General features: G+C 40.4%; 1 protein-coding gene across 1 annotated transcript in view; it reads left to right on the plus strand.

The window, feature by feature from the left end:
* Phlpp1 (PH domain and leucine rich repeat protein phosphatase 1) overlaps positions 1–25161 on the plus strand; it is a 185303-nt gene that overhangs the window by 101478 nt on the left and 58664 nt on the right. Inside the window, exon 4 of the mRNA XM_040739368.1 lies at positions 10581–10747. Coding sequence (XP_040595302.1) covers positions 10581–10747 — 167 coding nt within the window. The remainder of the gene's footprint in view (positions 1–10580; positions 10748–25161) is intronic.

The following is a 25161-nucleotide window of genomic DNA, read 5'->3' on the forward strand; positions in this document are numbered from 1 at the left end:
AAAAGGAAGTCATTACTGTGAAAGGGCAGGGGCAGATTTCATGCTGAATTAAAGATTATGTGACATGATGACTAAGCGACAGCCTTTAAGTAAAAATGAGCTGTATGGTGAGCCACAATTGAACTTTCAGTTTCATGTGCTTAAAAATGTTCTGTGGTTCAGATTTGTCTCAAAGAATACTTAATTGATCACTTCTGTCAAGCCATTGGTGTGTAATAGGATTGAGATGGATCTGCATCATTAGTGGTAGTTGCAAGGGACAGTTTAGTGTGTCTTAGTCATCTTCAGTGAATACTTAATACAGTCTCAAGAGTCTTCTGCTCTTAGCTTGGCCTGTTCCTGGTGCTTTAGGGAGCCTCTTCAGTTTGTTATACTGGGTCTCTAGCACTAAGTAGCATTCTTAGAATCATTTTTCTGAAGAGCCCAGGAATTTTCTGGACACGCTCATTCACACTTCACACCCATTTCTTAAATAATGAAGAGTCTTTTCACCAAGGGTGGTCCACCAAGTTTGTAGAATCAGAAGTGGATCTAAGTCTTTGCTTACATAGATATCTGCTTATCTTCAGAAAATGCTTTTGTACCAATTCTGTAGTAATAATTGAGAAATAAGGGAGATTGAATGGGAGATATTGGGGCATAAGAAGCTTAATAAGGGCAGGAGCAAACTAGATCTTGAAGGCTGTCTTTGTTACTTTTCTGTCTCTGCAATAAAACACTATGAACAAGGTAACTTATAAAATATAGTGTTTAATCTGACTTACGGTTTCAGGGGTTTAGTGTCCGTGATGAAGGAACAAAGGAATAGCTGGGAGTTCACATCTTGATTGCTACCCATGAGGCAGAGAGAGGGAGACATAGACAGGGAATGGTGTGAATCACTTGAAACCTCAAAGCCAGCCCCTAATGACACACTGACAAGGCCACACCTTGTAATCTTTCCACTCACTGGAGAACAGGTATCCAAATATATGAACCTATAGGGCCCATTTTCATTCATATCACTATACCACAAAAGCAAGAGGATACTTTATTCCATGTAGAGGTTAATTGTGTAGAGAGGTGAATGCATGTAAAATATAGAGATTGTCATTGCTGCCCTCTGAGCACGCTGAAAGAGACATGTAGAAGGATGCACAAGAGTACAGTGTGCATGCCTGTGTACATTGTTTTATGCTAGTTCTATTGTAGAAACGTAACTGTGATTTACCAAATACCATAAATAGATCTGCTGCAGCATGTACTTTACTATGGAAAAATCCATGTTAGAATTTTCCCTAATTACCAATAAGATATTAGGAATTTAGAAACTTAGAAAGTCTACTCTGAATTCAGCAGATAAATAAAGTATTTTGGACTGCACAAATTTGTTTTGTTGTGTGCATAACTGATAACATTGTAAAAACAGTAAACTAATCCCTTTATACTAGCAGCTGTGCCTTAGGGACGCCTGTTTCCACATCAATGATACTTTTGCTTTCCCTGTGGTGACTATTTTCCAGAGGAAGGGTGTTTCACTTCACTGTGAGATATTTCAGCTGAAATTACTTAACTTTATTTTCTCCAAAGTTTTAGAACCCAGTTCTGTACAGAGAGCAGAGCACCTTATTTGTTACTGTCTCATAACAATAGCATTTTGATGTAGTGCCTGTTTGTATGTTCAGATTATTAGCATTTCAAAGCTACCCCTCTCCCCCCACCTTCCTTCTTCCTGTCTTCTCTACCCTTCCTGGCTTCCTTCTCCAGCAGGTTGGAATTAGTCTCCTTGAGACCCCTGCCTAAAAGAGAAGTGGGGAATCTGGAGGGAAGAAAGAAGAAACACACCTTTCTCTTGCTCTGTGCTAGGTCCTGTTTTCCCAGCTTCCACTGATGTCTAGAACCTTTGTAACTGGAAACCTTGGTGGAACGTTGGAAATAGTTTCCTCTAGAATGATTAAAGGCTGTATATAATTAATACTTCAAAATCTTGTAGATTCTGTCTATATGGTATTATATTTAAGGAGACAATTTAAAGCTACATTTTAAAGTCACAGTGTGTTATTTTAGTATTGGTAAGGCCCTTAGGTAGTTGCCAAAATGGCAGTATTTATTGTAATTCTTCAAAGTAATTGTTCTCATATTTGACAATTTCTTTGCAATATTCTTTGACTTTGAATTCTAGCCACATCAAATAGTCCTAAATTCACAGGCATGCAATATAAGATTAAAAAAGAAAAAAGACCTTGCATACTTACTGATTCACATCTCCCCCACAATTGTCTCTAGCAGCGGTTCTCATCCTGTGTGTCTCAACCCCTTTGGGGTTCAAATGACCCTTTCATATGAGATATTTATATTTTCATTCATAACAGTAGCAAAATTACAGTTATGAAGTAGCAACAAAAATAATGTTATGGTTGGGTGTCACTGCAACAGAAGAAGCTGTATTAAAGGGTTGCAGTCTTAAGCAGGTTGTGAACCACTGATGAGGGTTGTGGTGGAAGCTTCACCCCAGCCCCTGGCATCTATATACCCAAAGAGTCTGGGATGTTATGATGGAAGTTCCACCCAAGCTCCCACCCCTATCTCCTTCCAAACCCTGCTGCATCTCATAAAGCCTGCCAAATGATGAACCCTCCCCCAGAGATGCTCAAGACCACTCCCATAGGGCATTTAAAATACCCCCCAGAAAATAGATGTGTGGTTTTCTGGTCTCTTTCCTGTCTCCTCTCTAGGGGTCTGGAAAGCTATCCGGGAGTGTTGTATCCATTAAATGTGGACTTTTTCTAATTTGTTTTGATTTGTTTTGATTTGGATTGTTGCAATGGCGGAGAAGCTTATCGGAGTGTAGAAACTTTTCAGTTGGTAGTGTTTCAAATGCTCTTAGGGCCTGATGTGTCAGTGATGTCCTTAAAAGTGAGCCGAGGTCTTGATTCCTGGGGCACTGATTCCTGTTTTGCCCTTTGGTGTAACAAGATATAATTCTACTTCCTCCCCCAATTGCTAACCTCTATTGTAGAAATTCCATGGTCTTTGTGTCCTTGTGCTGACTTACCCTTTTGTTAGTAGTGTGTTTTCAGGAGATGCATCCCTAGCTATTAATTCTGCTTGCTTTTTCTGTCACTTGGTTCTCAGTTCCCTGGGTAGCAGCTTCCTTTCTGGTGTTTTGGTGTGTTGACAGATAAACACCCCGTGAGCCTTGCCATCTCAGCTTTAGACATTAGGTACCAAGTAAATCACTTACCCATTAGTGTTGTGAAGCCAACACAGCATTAAAAGTTCTTCTGGCTTTGTGTTTATTTTCCTTAGTTATTAATAGATGCATTTGGTTAATTACAAATTGCAATTAGTTGAATTCATGCTATAGTTACCATAATGTGCATGCTTCATAATAAAGAACTTTGCTGTTATCGTGTGGCAAACTTTCTACCTACTTTCTAGCAGCCTTGGGAGGTACTGCTGACAAGTGAGAGTGAATCTCACAGCTGCCCTGTGAGATCTGGCTTCATAATCAGTATAGTATCTCTTGAGATGTTGTCACTCCCACTTTGTAGCGAAAGGAATCCAAGTATAAAGTACTTGCACTACTGTATGTGATACATTCTGCTGCCTTGCTCTTTTTGTTTGTACTTTCATTGTTTTACAAAAGTGGTCCAAAGGGACTCTAAGATTCACTGACACGTTTACACTATATCACAAATACAGTTGTCAGCAGAATCCAGTTCACCCACTAGTACACTAAAAGGTCGTTTCCAGGCAGCATGTTGACGTGCATTGCCAGAGGACAAATGAGACCAACCCCTCCACACCTTAGTGTTGAACAGCACACACTGAACATGAGATGCCTTCTGAGTTCCCAGGTGCAGGTTAAATTGACATCACTGCTTCAGGAACTATTGTTGTGCGATTCTTTGAAAATTGGTGAAGTATTGTTATATAAGGAACATTGCATATTTAACCAGATTTTGGCATGTAGTCATATTAGTATGCGAGTGTGCACATGCTTGTGTGTGTTCTTGTGTTTGTGTGTGTGCATGCATATGTGTGCACATGTGTGTGTATGTTTTGATGGTGGGTTTGTTTTGCTTTTTTTTGTTTGTTTTTTATTTTTTGTTTGTTTTTGAGACAGAATCCATCACATACACAAGGCTATCCTCAAACTTAAAGAAATTTCACCTATTTCTGCCTCCTAAGTGCTAGGATTAAAGGTCTATGCCTCCATGCCTGGCCTTACTCACATTAGTTCTTGAAATTGAATCATTTAATTTGTGAGTTTAGATCAACTTAAATATATTTTATTTTTAAAAATTTATCTCTTAATTTATGCTTATTATGAGAAATCCCATTGTTTTTAGCCCAGAGCATTGCATTCCAATTATTATGAAGGGCTAGCTTTTCTTCACTGGTATGATTAATAATTTTAGGAAATAAATAATGAAATGATTAGTTAAGATCTGTGAACTGAATATGCAACATATGGACATTGTATATAGAACCCGGAACTTTAATCTTTTCCTTTTGGTTTTCAGTTTTCTAATTACAAAACAAATAGTTTATTTTCAATAGTTGAAGTGTTTGAGATAGTTTGTGTATTTATAAATAAATCAATCATAAGTTAGAGCCAGGAGGTGGTGGCTCATACCTTTAATCTCAGTTCTCCAGGAGACAGAGGTGGACAGATCCCTTTAAGTTCCTGGCCAGCATGGTCTACAGAGTGAGTTCCAGGACAGCCAGGGCTGTTAGCCAGAGAAACCTTGTATCTAACAACAACAACAACAACAAAAAAGAGTATGGAGTATGAGGTTTGTTTATTTGTGTATTTAGTGGTTTGTTTCCCCCTTGGATGAATGTGGCTGAATCTTTTCGAATGTTCTCAGGATATTGTTTACTTGTATTTTGCCAATAAGAAAGTAAGAAAGGGATTCTGAGCTCAGATTTGGTCTCTATCCAAGCGAGGGTCTGCTTTTTATTGCTATTGAGAACACATTGAGGTTTATGTGCAGGGACTGGGGATGGGAAATAACTGTGTGCTTGACCCTGTTAGATGCTTCTGACCCATGAAGTGTGGGCAGTAGGTTTACATGTTCAAGTTAGGCTACACAGTGAGCTTGCTGGACAAGACGCGGCAGCATTGTCCATCACTGCATAGCCATTTTGTCAGTGGAGAAGAGGGTGTGTCAGTAGCTGGTCTTGTTGGCATGGCATTCTTGGGTCTGTGGCCCTTGCTGTGCATGTGCTCTCATTGTGTCCTCACGAGGCTAAGAACTGTCTAGTATTCCAGTGCTGGGTTTATAAAAGGCAAATGATGAACACATATGGAATAGTTCTCTCAGGTTAGCCAGTAGTATGAGGATGCCTCCTCATCCATAGTCACTTGCTTCCATGGCAGACAGCTAAGAATGCCTGGCAGGAGCTCTCCAACTATGTCTCTGTATTCTTTCCTAGATTGCTATAACCTGGTGCTTGAACAATTACCTGGACATTTTGTTTCCTCTCCAGACTGTAGGCCCCTCCTCCTAAAGTCATGGTGCCTCCCTCCTTTCTATGCTCTTGCTCCCATAGATTCTCTGTAAATTTTTTCTGTTGTCTGTCTGTGCCTCTGGACTTTCCTATTGCCTTCATTAATTTTCATTTGATTGCTTCCAATAATTTAGAATAGAGGGTAAATTCACACATGTTATTTGTCATATATGATCCCAATCATTTCACATGTTAAAGAACAGGAATTTTAAAGTACTAAAATTCTAGGTAGAATTTGCTCCTTCCAGAATTAATAGCTTGACATGCTCTTATTAGGACACATGCACACAAAAGACCTGTAACTAAATTTATAGGTTTTTAGTATCTACTGTTAACCAAAATTTATAAATGATAATTAGCATCAAGAAAATCAGTGTCACTGTGAAAAGGTCTGGGCCCAATACATTCTATAAAATCTGAGGAAAGAAATGTTTACATGTCATGAAGCTGTGTGAGTTAGCAGATTCATGCTACTGAGGTTGACAAAAGTAAAGGTATTAGAATGTTTGATAGAGTTTAATAAATGATATTCTGCTCATACCTTCCCAAAGCATTGGTGTGTGTGGGTAGATCAGATGAAGCTAAGAATCATTTCCAAAATCTAGTGAATTCTCCAGAGACTGCCCTTTTAGCCAGGGGCAAAAGCTTCCTAAACCACTAAAGGTTAGATCAGAGCTGTTAATGATTCATGCAGTTCACAGCGGTCTTTTAGTTCCTATGCAGAATTCTTTGTGCTATTTCAGCTGCTTGGCTGAGCCTTTCAGTCAGTTGTTCTGCTCAAATTTGAGGATACTAATGCACAGAAAAGGCCTGGATGTGACTTCCCTAAAGTACCTAGGGCACCAAATGTCACATGAATGTTGCCGTGACCTTTCCTTGGCTGTCAGCATGATGAGAGTTAAGTCCTGTCACTGGAAGATGATGAGAGTTGGAAAGCATAGCAGATATAGGTTAAGGCTAGGACAGATTTTCTGGTATAGAAATTCAGCTCAGCTAGACTCAGCTGAAAGACTTCATGGCCTGAGAGTCCCAAGGGTAAGGAAAGACACACTTTAAGAATGTGCCAAGCAGGGCAGCGTGTTAATGACTATGTGAATGTCTGTTAGTAACCTAAAATGTTATTGTTCTTGCTTTTTTAACCCCGTAACGGTTAGGGGGAAATATTTGAGGACTGAATACATTTTCTAATCATACATGTTTACAAGACATTTGGAAAAGATGACAATCCAAATAAGTGGTTAGAATTCATATTCACATTAATATATATATATATATATATATTGTAGGGTTTGTTCATTCTTACTCTAATCAGCCTATCTCCCACCCTCCCTTGTGTGAGTGCGTGTGTGTGTGTGTATGTGTGTGTGCCTGTCTGTCTGTGTTAATGCAGAGACATATAGGATTCTCTGGAGCTAGAGTTACAGGTGGCTGTAAGTTGTCATATGTGGTGCAGGAATTGAACTTGGGTCACCTGCAGGAACAGCAAAGGCTCTTAGTCACTGAGCCATCTCTCTAGTCCTGATCTTAAGTTTTTATGTTAATATAGATTAGAAATAATCTCCTAAACCATAGTTATCTTGAATTGACCTAAAATTTGAATCTATTTACGTAGAGAATTTCCCAAGACACATTATTGTGCATCACCTACAGTTATGGGGTTATGGACGAGGGGTAGTAATTTATCCTATGGACTCTTTCTTGAGCTTTAAAAATGAGATGTTATTGATGTTGATCAGGTATGTGGTAGGTCATCCACTGAAGGTAAGTGATCTGTCTGATAGATAGATGAGGTGACTGTGCAAAGCCACATAACTAGAAAACAGTTAGGTCATCTTGCACATTGGTCTTGAGCCCTAGTATGTGACTTGGAGTCTGCCGGTGTAATAGAAGTACTGTGGCTTCTGTTTTACATTTCAGTTTTGAGATATGAAGTCTCCTTCATAACGAGGATTTTAGTCATTTTCCACACAGGCTAGTTTCTTTCACATTCCAGATTTTTATAACTTTTTTTGCACTTTTTCTACAGACTTTCTAAGGTTTGATTCAGTGTTCCTCAGTTATTCACTGGGGAATCACTACTGCTCAGTGAAAAAATGGTTTGGTGTTGGAGTGGGCAGAGAGCTGTGATGCAAAGGAATAAATAACATCTGATTGGACTTCTCTCTCTCTGTGGGATCTGTTTTCTTCACAGAGAGTCTCCCCTCTGGAGGAGCATGCATGGCCATTACTGCGTCTTCACACCTAAGCTGAAGTTCCTTCTAGGATTGCCTTTTCTGGGTTCTAGACATGCTATCATTTTCTTGGGAGTTACAAAAATGTTTCTCTTTCCTCCCTGGTTTCCTAGTGATTTCTGAACAGTGATCTTTGCCTTGACAGGATGGATGAGGTTAATAGTGCAGGCTCTAGTTCACACTATGGGCCAGTATACCTGAGGCCTGGAGCTCAGTTTGACCCAGTTTAACCTTGAATGTTAAGACAGGGATTGAGATTTCACTACATTTTGGTGAAGATTAAAGTCAATATTGTATCTTCAGCTCTCAGAGGAGTAATTGTCATAAGGGCAGCACTTCCTTTCTGTAACAATAAGTTACAAGTACTGGGAAAGGACACTGGATATAGAGGCTGTTGCTCTGAGGTGTACTCTGGGAAAGGACACTGGATATAGAGGCTGTTGCTCTGAGGTGTACTCTGGTGGCTTTCTTAATAATAGTTTCTGTGTGTTGTATGCAGATTTGGGGAAGGATCTGAGTTTAGTAGCAGCTGAGTAGGTAGACCTCAGCTGTTCTGAATGTCCAGCTTTTCTTGTTTTGGTGTCAGGCAGACCTTTTGGTAAGAGTGCTTTTATCTTTTGGATGAGATGTACCTCGGTTGGTCTGAGTGGATGTAGTGATTCTTTTGTTTTGGTTCCAGGATGTGGGTCTGGTCAAAGGAGAAACTTGTGGTAGCCTTTGTGGTCTCCTTGGCTGCTCACTGCCCCATGGCTGTTACACACTGGATTCATGTTCTTACTATAGATGTTCCTGTTTCCACCGTGGTTCCCATGAGACCTTGCTGTCTTGATTTTTATCCTGTTGCTGTGTCTACTTCCTCCTGCTTCCAGCAGGAACAGCTTGTAGTCCAGAATGAGGGATGAAGCAAGGACAATTTGACGTTTAATCATTTTCTCTTTGTCCAAAGGGAGTAGTGTTTGGCTTCTGTTAAAATAGAACTTCTTTCTTCCAAAGCTTCAAGGGAACAGTATACTAGATGGGCCAGAGGCAAACTGGTGAAGGTGGCGGAAAGGATTGTGAGGTGGCCATTGACCCTCCTTTCTACACAGCATTCTGAGGGTCATAGAGAACACTCAGTGTTGTTGCTTCAGTGAACTAGATAAACCAGCCCTTGCCTTTACAAGCATACGGCCTAGAGACATAGGAACCCAGGAAGCTGTATAAGTATGTTGGTGGTCATGTCACACTTTTCAAAACTGTTTGAAGTTTTTTATTTTGCTCACATTAAGCTAGAGTTCTTACATTGATCCAAAATACTCCATAAGATCTGCCTGTGTCACCTCCTCTTTGTGTTCTGAAGTTAGTCATTAACTCTGCCTGTGTTAGCATGTGCTAAGAAACACCCCTGGCTTTTGGCTTCTTCCTCTGACTGGGATGTTCTTCCTCTTGCCTTCGTACTGTCTGCATGCCCTTTGCAGTAAGACTTGTTAACCTGCCCAGAGTCAGTGGTGCTGAGGATCCAACATAGGGCTTTCTGCATTCTGGGCATGTGCTACACCACCAAGGCCCAATCCTTTTTCCTTTTTGATTTTAAGATAAGACATTGCTCAGTTGTTCAAAATGTCCTTGAACTCACTCTGTATCCTAGATAGGCTGATAGCTGCTGATTTTCCTGCAACTATAGGGCTTCACCACCAGGCCTGGGTACCAATTTTTATTATATTTGTAAGGTAAGTTCAGTGAGAATCAGGAATCTTCATTTTGTTTGCTTAAGTAATATCAAGTAGCATTCAGTAAAAACAAGTGAATGAAAATTACTTTGGAAAAAATTAAAGGATTATGTTAATTTCCTGTGACCATTGCAAAATTAACAAAGCTCAGGTAGCAGAGAACAACAGAGAAGTGTTGTCTTACGGCTTTGGAAGTTCAAACTCAAGGTATCACCAGGCCCTTGCTTACTTCAAAGCCATAGGGGGAAAACCATTCCTTGCCTTTTCCAGATTTAGTAGTTCTACGTGTTGTATAGCTTTTAGCCATCCCTTGGTAGTTATTCCTTGGTCATGTAGCATTTCTTGTGTGTCTCAGAACCCCAACCACACCTGTCACAGGATGTGTGTGTTTGTATTTAGGATCCACTTGCATAATGCAGGGCAAAGATCAGTAATCACATCTTTGGGCACATAAGGTGATATCTACTATTTTTGAATAGAGGTATGTATTTTGGAGGTCCAGCATTTGCCCATTACAAAGAGTTGTGGATGTAATTCATCAGAGGAGGAAGAAATGCCCAAGTACACTTGACATGGTACACCACTAAGTAGAAGGAAGTCAGAGGCTGCTCTTTTTCTCACTTCTACCATTTTTAAGTCATATTTTGTTTCTATTTTTATTTCTCTTCTTCAAACAAAATGTACATGTGTTCTCAGACACACAAGGAAGAGTACAACAGACAGGATGTTTTCTTGACTGCCCTACGTTTGCTTCTAGGTGGTATGTCTGTCTGTCTGTCTGTCTGTCTGTCTGTCTGTCTGTCTGTCTATGTATCTACCTGGTTTCCATGTATTGGCCTTACCAGATGTTAACACAGTGATAGTTGCCTTGTATCTTTTGTTGTCCAGCACAGGGGTGGCTCCAAATAGCACATGTTATCTCAGTCGGTAAGCATGCTCCAGTGTTTTTTTTTTTTTTAACAGGATCAGGTTATATTATGTGCTAAGTGTATATTTACTTCATCTGTTTGTATTTGGACAAGAAGTGCTACTTTTATGGTGTTCCATGGGTTCCCAAAAGGGAACATCTTCATTCTATCTATAGACATTAGTAACAGGAAAAATGAGTTAAATGAGTTAAATTTGTTATTTTTCTCTCTAGGTTGCGTCCCAACGCATAAGCTCAGTAGACCTCTCCTGTTGTAGCCTTGAACACCTGCCTGCCAACCTCTTCTACAGCCAAGACCTTACTCATCTCAATTTAAAACAAAACTTCCTAAGGCAAAACCCTACCCTCCCAGCTGCCAGAGGACTTGGTGAACTGCAAAGGTGAGCCTGCAGAAGTGCTAAAATCCTGGGGAGGGCTGGGACCCAGGCCAGTGCAGGGTCAACCTGGCTGGGAATTATCTCTTGACTATTCTGACAGGTACATTTTTCCCCTCCAGAAGGCAGCACACCATGATTTTATTTTATAGTGAGGACAGTATCAGTTATCACTCTGAAATTGTCCCTAATGCTTCCTGCCTTTAAAATTACGAATTGTAGTTACTCATTGGGTAGATTTACACAAGAGCAGTTCTTTTTAAACGAACTTCACTCCCTGGAAATCTGCAAATAAGACTGTGGAAAGTTAATGGTATTTAGTGTGTTTCTTCTAACTTTGAGTGTTTGTTAAGGATATATTTTTTTATTATGAAATTCATGGGTCAGTTTTTTTCCCATAAAAAGACATATCTTAGAAATATAAGAACCAAGGTTTAAATCCAAAGCACTGTAACATCTGTGTATCGGTGTGTTGAATTTGAGTTATATGTGTCAGCAGGACAATCTGTCCCATTGTGACTAGAAGTATCTCTAAAAGAGATCTGAGAATTTGTCATATTCCTTCTATCCTGTCTTGAGTAATGACCAATCTTGATTCTATAGGAAATGAAGACCCTCGTTAGTGTACATGTAGAGACTGTACCAGAAGAGGATGTATCTGTGTTCAAGGAGCAGTGTGGTCCATACTTAAGTGGCTGATATAGTTAGAGAGAAAGCTATGCTAAATCAGTCATTGTGATTATATATTTATGGTTTTAACACCCAGAAAGAAAAGTCCAATCAATTTTATTGTTCTTTCAAAAAAGTTGTGAATATTCTTTGATACCATACCTAAATTTTGACAACTGGTATCTTAAAATATTAAGGGGCATTAGGACTCATCTTAACTAAACCCATTCAAGGTTATCAGGCTATCAGGACAAATTCGGTTAGTAATCTGAGAAGGAAGTTAGTTACTGGCATTAAAGAATGATTTGAAGAGATTTTCAGCTATGTATGCAATGTTTACTTCTTTAAGAAAAAAGCAATATAGAGGTAGATATGGCAAAAATGTTAACATTTGATAAATGGAATTGTAAATACCTGGATGACATTATTTTCTCTATTCTTCTACTTAAGTGTTCCATAATAATCCAGAATTAAAGCCCACATAAGATGGGTTTCTTGTCACTTACAGGAACATTCACAAAAGAGACATCTGTGAAATGAGTGACTATCCAGATGGCCCCCAGTTCAGTGGGATCCAGGCCCCACCTCGCCTCTTTTTCTTTCAGAGACACCTGGTTGTCACCCCTCCCAATCCTTTGACTCCCAAGCTGTGGATTTTGAGCTCTCCGCATTCACTTCTCCTGTGCAGCTTTCCTGAACGCACACTTCTCCCACTGCCCATACCCTCCCCGTCAGCTGCACCTGGGGCTGGAATCGTGCGCAATGAGGACTTGCTGTTGTTTCCCACTGCAGTTAGCCTGTTTCCTGTGTAAGATAAAATGAAACATAGGAACATTTTTGTGCTTTAAAAAGTGCATACTCATTTCTCATCAAAATAATGCTGTGTGCAGAATTTAAAAAATTCTACTAAATAAGGTTATAACACATAGTTCCCTGAATTTCCGGTACACCGTTGGACCCAAGTCCTACTTTTGAGCAAGCCATTTTTGTGCCATTTGGATCTATTGTGTTCTCTACTCTCCTCAAATACTGTACACATACTGTAGACATTCTGTGCTGGGTTTAAGAAGGTAAGGCCTTGCTTCTTCTGTTACAGCACACCCTTCCTGCCTCATGCTTCCTGCACAGCTCCTTCCCCATTCTCTTGATATACTGGTCTCAAGTTTTTATCCAGTTGGCACTCACTGTTACCGTGTTAGCAGGGAGCTGCTGTTTCCACCTCAGGAACTTAAGCTCCAGGAGTACATTTCTGGTGCCAGCTTACTGGCCACCTCTCCTCTTCATGTGTATTCTTTCCTTCTCCCTTGCTTGTGCAGGCTTCCTGACAGAACTTAGCATTGTTCCGAACACCTGTTACTTGGAGACTGCTCCCATTTTGTGGCCAGTGTAGGTATTTGCTCTTTTTGCCTGTTACATAGCAAAGACAGTGAGTACATCTTTTTCAGTATTACTTGAGAGGACCCTTTGGCTTCTGTCTGAGTGATCATGCCAAGATTGAGAGAGCGGAGTGGGAAAGAGAACCAGAATCTCAAAGTTAAACGTATGGATTTTTGTCTAGTCCTCATGTTTGCAAAACAATGTGTTTTGTTGTGCCTGTGTCTTTGGACCAGTAATTCTCTGGTTTAGTTTCTTCAGGAATAAACTCTCTGAACCTCTCTGGCTGGAACTGGGGAGAGAATATGGCATCTAAACATCTCCTTATATAATCTTTGACACTTTTTTTTATATTGTGTAACAAAAGTACAGGACAGGCATAGACAGGCGTGTGCATCCTAGTGGATGCCTACCAGATACATACATCCATGTAACTACTGCCCATATTGAGAAATAGGTTGTTATCAGCACACAGCAACCCTTTCTCTGCCCCCTGGATAACGATGGTGATCTCTATCCTGGCTTCTGACCCTGATTCAGTCCTACCTGTTTTTATACTTGATATAAATGGATCATATAGTGAGTGCATCCAGTTTCTTTCATATATTACTCTTTGGAAAAAGCAAAACATAGTATTTATCTTAGCAGTCCAGACTGGCCAACTCAAATGACTTGATTTGTGATGGAAGGTTAGCACATTTCACATTATAAAAGTACTATTTTGTTCTCTGTTGCTTTAAGGTTGAGCAGGTGTGACTTAAGAGGCTTGGTCTGTGAGGTCAGAGATTCTGGACTGCCATTATGTTGCCCTTAAGAAAACAAACTAGGCTTCAAACTAAATCCTCCTTAAACATCTTACTATGCAGTACTTGTGTGACATCTATTCAGATTTGTTTTCAAAGTAATAACAAGCACTTCCACACACATATAGACACATGTATTAATGTCAGGAATTAAAGTTATGATATATATTTAAGAAAGTCATATTTATAATCAAGAAATCACTAATATACATTTTAAGTTATAGTTTTAGTAAGCTTGTTCTTTGCTGAGAATCATGCTTTTTTTTTTAAAAGACCATTTTATTTTATATGTATGAGTTTTTTTGCTATATGTATGTATGTGTACCAAGTGCATGTCTGGTGCATGCCTGTTGCTCAAGGAGGTCAGTAGAGGACTTTGGGTCCCTTGGAACTGGAGGTAGAGATGATTGTGAACCATCATGTGCGTTCTGGAGATTGAACCTGGATCCTCTTGTAAGAGTAAAAGATGCTCTCAACTGAGAATCTTTCCAATGCCTCTGTGACAACTGGACACATATAATGGATATAGAATTTAATACAGTATATATTACACACACACACACTTATTTATTTACTACACTCTTCAGCTTTTACTACTATTAGCACTCCCTTTTCTCTACAACTCCTTTTCATACATTCATGTCTCCCTACAGCTTCCTTTCTTACATTGATGTCTTTTTGTTTAGTTTGTGAGTTACTGAATTTAACTAGGGCCATTGTCTACAGATTTGCAACTGTCCATTGGACCATGGTGGGCTCACCTGTGCATACAAAACTGAACAGAGTGATTGCCCTTCTTGCAGAATCCATCAGTAACCAATAGCAGGGAGGAATAGGACTCCCTGAACCCCTCTTTAATCCATGATTGTCTAATGACAGACATTAAATTTGTGTGTTGCAAGGGTTTCTACCTGATTACAAGAGAAAAGCATTTGTATTGTTTCATACACATGAGAGTATCAACAGAAAAGTTAAGACCTGGAGAAGAGCAAACCTCAGTGCTTCTATACTAGATTGAGCAAAGGGAGTCAGTTGTGAAAAAGAGTAGGGCCCCAGGAAAGATAGCCATTACTTTAACAAGGTCTGTTTGTAGAGATCCCTTTCCGTGTTGATTACCATCTCAGTGCTAAGAATGTTTCCTCCCTCCTGGTCTGTGGAGGACATCCTCTACGAGCATCATCTCTCTTGCTTTCAGGAGAATTGAGGGAACCAGAGGGCATCTCTATTACCTACTGTTTTTCTTTAGTTTAAAACAATCCTTATGACACAGAGCAGATGTAGGGGGCATCTTCTGTCATCCTTCTTAATGGGATGGCAAGCAGTTCTTTATCATGATACCTGCAGCCTTAGGAAAACAGTGTGGACAGTGCACACAGACAGTAACAACTGTGTGTGCTCCATTTCTCCTTGCTCTGTCCATAGTACTTGGAATGTTTAAAGCAAGTTAAGTTTATTTATCCAAGACCATATTACTATATTAATCATTGCATTTAATAGGTAACCTGTGTTTAAGACATTCTTGACAAACTTATGATTACATTTAAATGACTTAATCTTGTATATGGAAAATTACTTTGTTGAATAGAAATTACTTTAAAATGTTTTGCTTGTCTTTGATTATTCTTTGTTCTCACTATTATCCATAAATATGGGTTGGAAGCCCTTGTTCTAACTCCTGAACTTTGATAAACTGGTACAGGGAAACAAGGCTAGGACCAGTAGCCAGCCCTGACTGCTTCCAGAGTGGGGTTAATTTTATAAGAAGAGTGCTAACTTTTATCTTCAGGTATTTTGTTGTTGTTTAGTAACTTCTTACATGCATATATTGTGCTTTAATCAAATCCATCCCCACTACTTTCCCTCTAGTTCTCTGAATTCCCCTACTGCTTTTGCCTCCTAATTTAATGTGCCCCTTCTTTTATTGAAAATAGGTTATTTTTCTCATATAAAATATCCTGATTATAGCTTCCCTTTCCTCAATTCCTCCCAGTTCCTCCCTACCTCTTTCCCTCTCTCATTAGAAAGGAATAGGCAGATTCTAACAACAAAACATAACAAAATGAAACAAAGGCTATCTCTGCTAGGCAGTTGTGACACACACCTTTAATACCAGCACTGGGAAGGCAGAGGCAGGTGGATCTCAGTGAGTTGGAGGTCAACCTGGTCTGCAAATTGAGTTCCAGGACAGCCAGGAACCCTGACTCAAAAAACAAAACAAACAAACAAAAAAACAAGGAAAAGAAGACACAAGAATCAGTGACGCACTTGTTCATACACTCATGAATCCCATAAAAATACTAAACTGGAAGCCATGATGTAAACACAGAGGACCTGGAGTCAGTCCTGTGCTTGTGCTCGTTGCTTCCTTCTCTGTTTTTAGTTCCTGTGAGCTTTGCTTAGTTGATTTGGAGGCCCTTATTCTCCTGGTGTCCTCCAGCCTATCTGGCTCTTATACCCTATCTGCCTCCTCTTCCAGGAGGTTCCCTGAACTCTGAGGGGAGGAATTTGATGGATACTGAATGAAAAATGAGGACATGACTGCTCTTAGGTATGGTTAAAGAGGTGTATTGTAGATACGAGGGAGAGAACAGCCAGAGGCATCTTGAAGGTTCCAGACTGAATATGGCTGGCATGAACCATAACACAGTGGAGGTTGGGGGGCAAAAAAGGAGGGCAAGGGGACCAAGAGAGATCCAGAAGCTGAGCTAGGCAGCCAAGACAGCATGTGGACCCAGAGGCCAAGTAGCCAAAATGGCTGAGTTATATAGGAATTGGAGGCAGGGAGAAAGGCAATGAAGCCTAGACCCTGGGAGGGAGAGGTTTAGGGTAGGGGGCAGGGTGAAGAAGTTCAGGGAGACTTGTCCCAGGTTTCACAGACATCCCATGTAGAGCTCAGTGTTTCTCTCTCTCTCTCTCTCTCTCTCTCTCTCTCTCTCTCTCTCTCTCTCTCTCTCTCTCCTCCCTCCCTCTCCCCCTCCCTCCCTCCCTCCCTCCTTGCCCCCCCCCCTCTCTCTCTCATATCTAGCTGTGGTTCTCTTAATTGTTCCCATCTGCTACAAGAGGAAGCTTCTTGAAGGCTAACCAAACATCTTTCCAGGGTGCAAAAATATAATGATCAACCACCTTCTATAGTATGTCCATGCAGATGAGGGACCACAAGACTGCCTGTCTCATTGTCTTATCTGTTGTGGGAGAGGAGGCTTTGGCTTTCTAGTCTGAGGAGTTGGCTTGAATTCTAGTGTCACAGAAAGTTTAGTTTGAAATCATTAGTCATACTAGAAGAAGCAAATTTCACAACATTATAATGTCAGATTTAAGTAACAACATGATTAAGCTAATCATTTACCTCAGAGAGGACAAGAACAGGAAAAGCCATGGTCATATTTGCTTTGGGAAAGTCATGTTCACAGCTTGCTTTAGCATTCTCGTCTAGTACTATTATTGTGTTAAGTGGACATAGTAATTACCTGTTCCCTAAGTTCTTATCTTTATACACATAGGTCAGTGCATCACCACAGAAGCTTCTTTTTCTAGTAGATGGCAAGTAACGCAGAGCCCACAGCTGGTCAACATGCAGAGAATAAGAGACTGGACTGCTCAGCTCTAAATGGGTAATATGTATCATAGTCCTTACCCTAAGGCTCAGGGGTTATCGAAGAAGAGAAGATGAAAAGATTTTAAGAGCCAGAGAGAGTGGACATGTGCAGCAAAACACTTTTAAAAATGAAACTGCAGTTGCATACATGAAGTTGTGACAAGAGAGTCAGAATCTGGGGAGGACATCCAGAGATTACCATACAAATGGTGACAGCAGCAGAAAGAATGGAGTCTGGCGTCTCTCTGTGTGCTTCAGTGAGCCTGGAGACATTCTGGAAAGTATATATACAATCTTGAGAGTCAGGAACTGTGGACTTATAAAAGTTCATCTCCCTGTTTTCACCCTCTTGAAGCCAGGACACAGACCGTATTGGGGCACCTGCAGGCTCCTCTATCTCGCTCTCCTTAGCTGTCCATGTGTCTCTCTCTGTACAGCTCATTGTGCATTGTACAGAGGCCCAAGAAATGAAAGTCATGCTTATTTTCTAGACTTAGCTCCACATCTGTAACATGTGTTTTTTGTTGGGGAGAACTGAAGCCATTAGTATTCAGATATTATCAAAATATTTCAAGTTATTCATGTCATTTTGTAGCATTTAATGCCATTAGAAATTTGTATTGTGACTTGAAAAATCACATATGAATTATTAGTGAATCTTTTTTTTTGCTGTAAAAAACACTGGAACATGCATGCACAAAAAGACAAGTATACTGTTAGATACTTACACAACATTTCTTTAAGAAGTGACTTGGTACTGTTGTTTGTTGCTATTGTTTGAGTGGGATCATTTATTCCCTGGCAGTTTCACAGAATTCTATGCAATAGCTTAAGAAAGTATAGTTTAAAAAAGTATAGAAATAGTAGTATAACCTTAACTTTTACACATTTGATTTTTGTCTTAGATATTCACAGGATAATTCTCTCTCCTAAGCAAACAGTTGTTCTGTTTATCCACTTTGCTCAGGTTTGAAGTCCTAAAAGGTAGAAATCAGGTTGCCCCTGAAGGATTCCATTGTTAGGTAGACCATTAAATACATGTGGATGAGCGGGCCAGGGAAGGGTGGGACCTGCTGTTGGCCGTTCACTTCTGTGCTGACCACACTCCACTTTGCAACAGGTTTTTGTGGCACCTTGTAGAAAGGAGTGAAACCGGCAAGTTGGAGGTTTGATGAAAAAAAAAACTGGGCATGATGAGACCACTCAAGAAACATGGCACAGAACAAAGAATTGGTAGTAGGAAAAAGAGAAAATAAGTTTTAAATGGAAAAAAAAAAACCCCAATGCAAAAAGCACCATCTGTCTGTAGACTACTTCACATTCCCTTGCCACTCCCTTCCAGAGTGTGCGACCCCAATGCCTTCACCACCTCCCAAGCCCAGGTCTGACTTCTGTCCTTGTGCCCTTCAAAGCATACTTCCAAAGACATCTTGGAGAGTCATTATTTCCAGCTCTGTATGCTTATTTCCTCCTTTGATTTGTAAGCATTCTTTATACTTACTCCCTTGCTACATACACCTCTTACAAGGAACATTAGAAATTGTCTAAATTGACATCTGTTTGTAAATTTCTTGATCATAGGGATGGAATATCTTTGCTTTTATAGTCCTTGTTCCCCTTCATATTTAACTTAGGGATGAGGGAGGGCAGACAGATACAGAGATTAAGTTGTTGGTTTTCGAATCACTAAGGATAGTAGAAGGTTTCCAAAATGCCTTGAGAATTGGAATTCATAACACTATTTAAGGGGATAGTGGTCCCTTCAGATGTCTTTTGATTGTTCTCAACATAATGTTGTGCCTAAAGATCAATTCCAGTGAACCTTAGTTGTGTATGTTAGAGTTGATGTAGTATAAATTAAGTCTGGTGTCACCTAAAGCAAGGTAAAAATTGCCTCCTGTGGGAGGAGTGAATTAAAGACTTAGGGAACTAAGGAAGAAATGACGTTAGTTCCAAGTAGATGTGAAATTTATATTCACTGAAAATGGGAGCGAGTGGGGAAAGCGGCGGGAAAGAGTGGCTTTGTGTGTGCTAGCATGGTGTGACCTAACAGAATGAACCCTGAGGAGAAACGAGGAGGAGGAACTCCTGATTCTGCTTGCAATACAAGTCCCTGTCTTTAACTAGTCTCAGTTTCTACCTTTTTGGACCCCATGGGAAGGGAAACGAATGGCCCTATTTCCTGCCCTGTTTTGGGAGACTTTTATGATTCCATTGGTAGGAAGTTATTAAGCTATTTATCCTTACCACACTTTAACATTTTCAGACTTTGTTTAAGAAATTAGATTTTTTTTTCTTTCTCAGTAATTCCTGGAAAGTGACTCCAGTAGTGAAAGTGCTCATAGCAAACTGGAACAGGAAGTGGCAGGCACACCAGTGTCTGCTGCTCATCTTCGGGATTTAGAGTATACTGTTTAGGCCAGGCTGTCCTCGATGGACACGTGAAGGAAGGCTGGAAAGGTTGGAGGGGTCATCCATGTCAAGGAATGAGGCAGCTAGTACCACGTGCTGCTGCAGAAATGGAGACTTCCCAGCACTGGGGTTGAAGCTTGCCAGATGATTAAGGAATTTCATAGAATGTATGGAATGCCCCTCTCCAGTTAGCTGTTACCAACACTGCAAGTTCTTGCGCAGCTGGGCTTTGCAGATGGAATTTGGATCCTCTTGGGATGCTTTCCACTTCACAGGCTTCCCGTCTTCTTGCCCTGAGATCTGGGTCAAAGCAAAGCCTTGAGGTGGCTTAGGGCTCTGGGATTGGGCAGCCCTCTCTTCCTTTCAGCTTCCTCTGCCACCTCAGCTCTGAAAGTCATGGCCTCTTTTCTCTTCTTCTGAAATGGAACTCAGAAGGAAACAAGGGATTCTGTCACCCAGGCAAATTGTTGATTTCTTGGGGTCACCCAAGATGCTCTTTAACTTTATCACACTCGTGGATAAATGTGTGGAGAGTATAGGGACTTTAAAAGCCTCTGGTAAGTGGCAATTCAGCTATTTTATTCTGCCCAACTCCATTTTCTGTTTTTCAAATTTAGCTCCTTGCTGTATTCTCCAGCCTAACCTAGTTTTAAGAGTCCAGTGCTACACACAGCGTTTTCAGGTGTTTGGTGTTCTGAGTAACAGTAGCTGCTCACTCTGCATCTCCTAGGGAACAAGGATGAGTGTTCATGTCAGGCTAGTGGATGCTCTAGTTTATAGCAGTGGGTGATGGATACCTTTGTGACTTGGGACTTAGGGGCATCCTTAGCATCATTACGGATGGCTTATGAAATGTGTCTTTCTCATGTCAGACACACACATTTAATTCCTCATGTTCACACAACACTTGCATAACTTTTGTCCCAGGAGAGTTTGTTTTTGTCCTGAGTGACTAATTTTGACATTGTTTTCCGTGTGCCGTTCAGATGGGAAGGGGAGGTTTGGATGATGGCATTGTGCCGGCTGGTTATCGACAGTGGCATATGTAAAAGGCAGAGCACACCCATCTCTTTCTGCTGGTGTTTTGGACTTTATAATGAACAACATTTGTTTCATTTAGTTTCAAGTGTCTCTCTGCTGAGATGCTCTGTGGTTAGGCATTAGCCAGCCTTTACCACCACAGACATTCCTTTTCTATTTGAATCTGGCCTGCTTAGTATTTCCCAAGTGTACCCTGTAGTTTATGCCCTCTAAATCAGTGTTTCCCAAAATAAGGTTCAGGAAACACACACACAGTAGGCTTATTCTGTGCACACACATTCTAGGCTCACACTGAGCACACACACTAGGCTCACACTGGACACACACACTAGGCTCGCTGGTGTTTCTTGGAGTCATTAGAGCCTCTTTTGTTATCTAAGGCTTCCTTCCGTCAGACCTTCCAGTCATGGAACCAGGAGTCTGTATGATACTGTTCTCTTTAAATGTTCTCCCTTCAGTCATCATCTGCCTCACATCCTTCTGTGAGATCCCCTGTGAGCATCCACAATACACTTCATCAGTAAGTTCCCACCTTCTACTTCACATGGCCACAGCTCTTGCCTGAAACATTGCAGGTTCCTGGGGAGTACATCTGTGTCTTGTTTCTCGTTTGTACGCTCCAGATCAGCAGTGAGAATGCAGTGAGTGGTCAGTGGATGGTGCTTTGGTGCCAGAATCACTTGGTAGCTATCCTTAGTGACCCTTGGGCGTTGGATTTTTCTTTTATCACGGTGAGATGTGCTAAGTCTGGCTGTGATATGGCGCTTACACCACTCCTCTCACAGCACATTGCTGCGGCTTTTGCTCATGCTCATTTTCTCATTCCTTTGGGGATGTGAGGCTTTGATGTAGAAGGTCTCTGGCTTTCCTTGTGTATTCTTTCATGAGTCAGCTGGGCCTTTAACCAAGCACACTTCACCTCTTTGTGTTGAGAAGAGAAATGGTGGTCTGTTTTCTGTCTTGTACGGAAATCTTCTAACATTGGTATTGTCTCGCCTGTGTAGCAGTTGATGTGAAACCTCTCCTGAATAGTGTTGGCAGTTAAATCTTCTACTGTTGGGCAGATCTGTTGAAGAAAGAAAGGAAGGAAGGAAGGAAGGAAGGAAGGAAGGAAGGAAGGAAGGAAGAAAGAAAGAAAGAAAGAAAGAAAGAAAGAAAGAAAGAATAAGAATGTGGTTATGGACAAATAAAGAAAAGAAGCAAACTCCTAAGAGATTTTAACACATGACAACATACTTCTTGATTCTCTTTTGATTCTATGTTGTCAGTTTATAAAAGAATCAGATGACATACTTAGAAATCCACTGACTGCTTTTTGTCACACAATGACTATCTTGTGATGTAGAGTGGTTTTTATTATTTACTTTACTATTCTTGGGGGAGGGGAGGTGCCACGGGTCACATATAGATGTCAGAGGAAACTGAAGTAGGTTCTCTCCTTCCACCTTTACATGGACTCCAGGGATCAAACTGGGCTCTCCAGGCTTGTATAGCAAGCCCATTACCCGATAAGCCATTTTGCCAGCCCTGGAGTGGTTTTCTATATAAACCAACTCACTGGGTTCATAGACACTTGCGCCTCTGTACCTTTTGTCATTGTCCTTGGAGCTCTCTTATTCCCCTTGTTTATATGTGGTTAACCTAGTGTAGGATCTCTATTATTTGAGTAGTATTAAAGAAGGATTAAAGTATAAATTTGTCTTTTTAGGGAATGCTTTAATTTTCCATTACAATAGTATATGGATTGTAATTATTGCTAACATTGAGTGCTCCTTTTCTTTTATTACTTTAGAAAATTTATGTCTGGAAGCTGCTTGGCCAGGGCATTGACCCAACTGTGGGTGCAGAGCATGCACTCCTACTTTGCTATGGTACCTTATTCTGGGTGTTAATATCTGTAGCAATTCATTTGTTTATCCACAGCAAATTTTTTGTGGCCAAATTTTAAGCCAAGTGAAATATTCATATATTTATTTTTGTTTTCTAGTCATACGAGAAGGTGTCATGTTTATTTTGCTGGCTCCAAGAGTCATTTATGGTGTTGAGAATTCAGATAGGGCGGTTTCTGTTTATTTTAGCTCAAATGTTGAGTGGCTGGTTGTTCGCCACATTTGCATCTGTGTATTTCTGAGCTCCAGAGAACAGGCGGTGCTCCCTGAGCTGAGGCTGGTGGCCTGCTCAGCTCTTGGGGCAGAAGGGCATCCATACACCCACATGGATCCATTTAGAAGTTGTCAAGGGCTAACATGTGCCAAGAAATTGAGAAGAAATGAAAGTTCAGTGACGGGGCAGTGGCTTGGGAGTGCACTGACAATGTGAGCACTAGAAGATGAGTCATGCCTTCTGAGGAGAAGAGGTTCCTAGTGATGCTGAGGCTGGCCTTGGGAGCCGCAGTCATAGACTGCTCAGAGAATACCATGGGTGGAGGGCATTTCCTGTTATACCCTCTACATCCAGGAGCATGAGCCTTACTGTGCAAAGTACTCTGCTTCTTACCTGTTATGTACATGTAGGTTGCTTATGCCATACCTGGCATGCTACAGGATCAAGTTTCCAATGAGATAGAGCAAGGGCTATGAAATTGTAATTTCTTATGAAATGAAATTCTAAGTGAGTTCTACCACTTTAGGATGAAGTAAGAAAACCTTTCTTTTTTCTTTTTTTTTTGTTTTGTTTTGTTTTGTTTTGTTTTACTAGACAGGGGTTCTCTGTATTGTTTTAGAGGCTGTCGGTCCAGCCCGGCCTCGAACTCACAGAGATCCGAGTGCTGGGATTAAAGACATGTGCCACCACCGCCCGGCTAAGAAAACCTTCTTAATGGAAAAAAAAAAACAGAATACCTAGGCTCCATAAAGCAGAGAATAACAAATTTGAGCCAGTAAAACTTAAAAATCAATGTGCAGCAAGAGGCACGCTGATTAACAGCACGAAAACTACAAGGAGTGAATACTTACAACATAATATATGCAGACCACACTCCCAGAGCGCCTCAGATTTTTTAAAAGCCCAGTACAAAAATGAACAAACAATATGGGTGTGTCTTTGAGAGACATTTTGTGAATACCAATCCCCTTTGCAAAAAGTTTATCTTCACTGAGAAATATAGATGAAATGGACGTTTTATCTTTGGTCTCTCAGATTAGAAACAGTTGAGAGGACTCGAACACTGGATGTGAGCTACAGTGATTGCAGGAGTGGAAGAACTCCTAATGCTGATAGGAAGTATGAGTTTGTTTTAAAAATCGCACCATTTATTGAAATGTAAATTACACATATTCTTCATTCGATCAGTTATACTTTTAGAAATACAAATCCACAGTCCCCTTTCAAGAACTTTTGAGTCCATCTGCGTTTTGGAATCAGATTTTTTTGGATTGTATAAAAATACAGCTTACATAGTGTAGCTTATACAACACTGTCAGCAGGGCTTGGGTACAGATAGACTGGCACATTTGGTTTCTGGAGAACAGCCAAATATTTATGTCATTAGGTCAACTTTGGTACCGATTGAGTCAATGCCATAGCTTTCAATTTTTCTTTAGGATCTTTTGGATTTCAGAATTATGGCTAAAACACACCCCCAGCAATAAAATTGAAATCATCAGGACACCTGATGTGGATGTGAAGTAAATGCTCCGGAGGGTGGAATGGGAAAGAGTATGATAAGCTCATAACTTGTTCTTTACATGCTTCTACAGTTTGCTGTACTGTGTCATTTTTGTTTTCATGTAAAAGCAACGTTCTTGTGTTAGCATGTTCAGTGAGTGTTCTCAGTTGAGGCCACCTGAGCCTTTAAGAATGTTGCCTTTCAGAACTCGTGCAGAGTGAGGACTGAGCCCACAGCTAAGTTTACAGCTAGTCACACAGTATCTTCATGGCTTACCATTGAAACCAGAGTTTCAATTTATAAGTATGCTCCACAGTAGGGAAACCACAACTTAACAAGAGCTGTTGCTCTGAAATGGAAATCCTTTCACCCATAGAATTGTTTTTAACTACTCAGTCATGTTGGGTAATGAATAAAGAAAATGGACTAGCAATATAGCTCACTAGTATCCACTTGTTTAACATGCAAATTCTACCCTAATGTTCATAATCATAGTAATGATGGAAAATGGTTCAAGAAATAGTGTTAATTTTTCTCTGTTGATGCATTGGGTATCACTGTCATGTTTACTTTGAGTACTTATGGATATGATTAAAAATAGAACTACTAGGGCAAACGGCACAGCTCACTTTAGAGCGTGCTCCTGACATGAGTGAGTCATTGGGTTCCCTCTAATACTAAGACCTAAGCAAAACGAAACCCAACCACTCCATCATAAGTGTGCTTTGTTCTTGGGTGAAAAATAGATAAACTTACATGTAACAGTGACTAATACTGTGTCTGAAATAATCATCATACTTACTTGGTTTTATTTCCTGAACATATAAAAATACATATGGCCATCTTGTATAATGTACAAAAAAAACTTTGAAAAGGTTATTGAGTGTAGGTAGATTGGATAAATTTTAAGAAACTAGAA

The sequence above is a fragment of the Mesocricetus auratus genome, unplaced genomic scaffold (assembly GCF_017639785.1).
Source record: "Mesocricetus auratus isolate SY011 unplaced genomic scaffold, BCM_Maur_2.0 Super-Scaffold_100676, whole genome shotgun sequence".
Taxonomy (NCBI): Eukaryota; Metazoa; Chordata; class Mammalia; order Rodentia; family Cricetidae; genus Mesocricetus; species Mesocricetus auratus.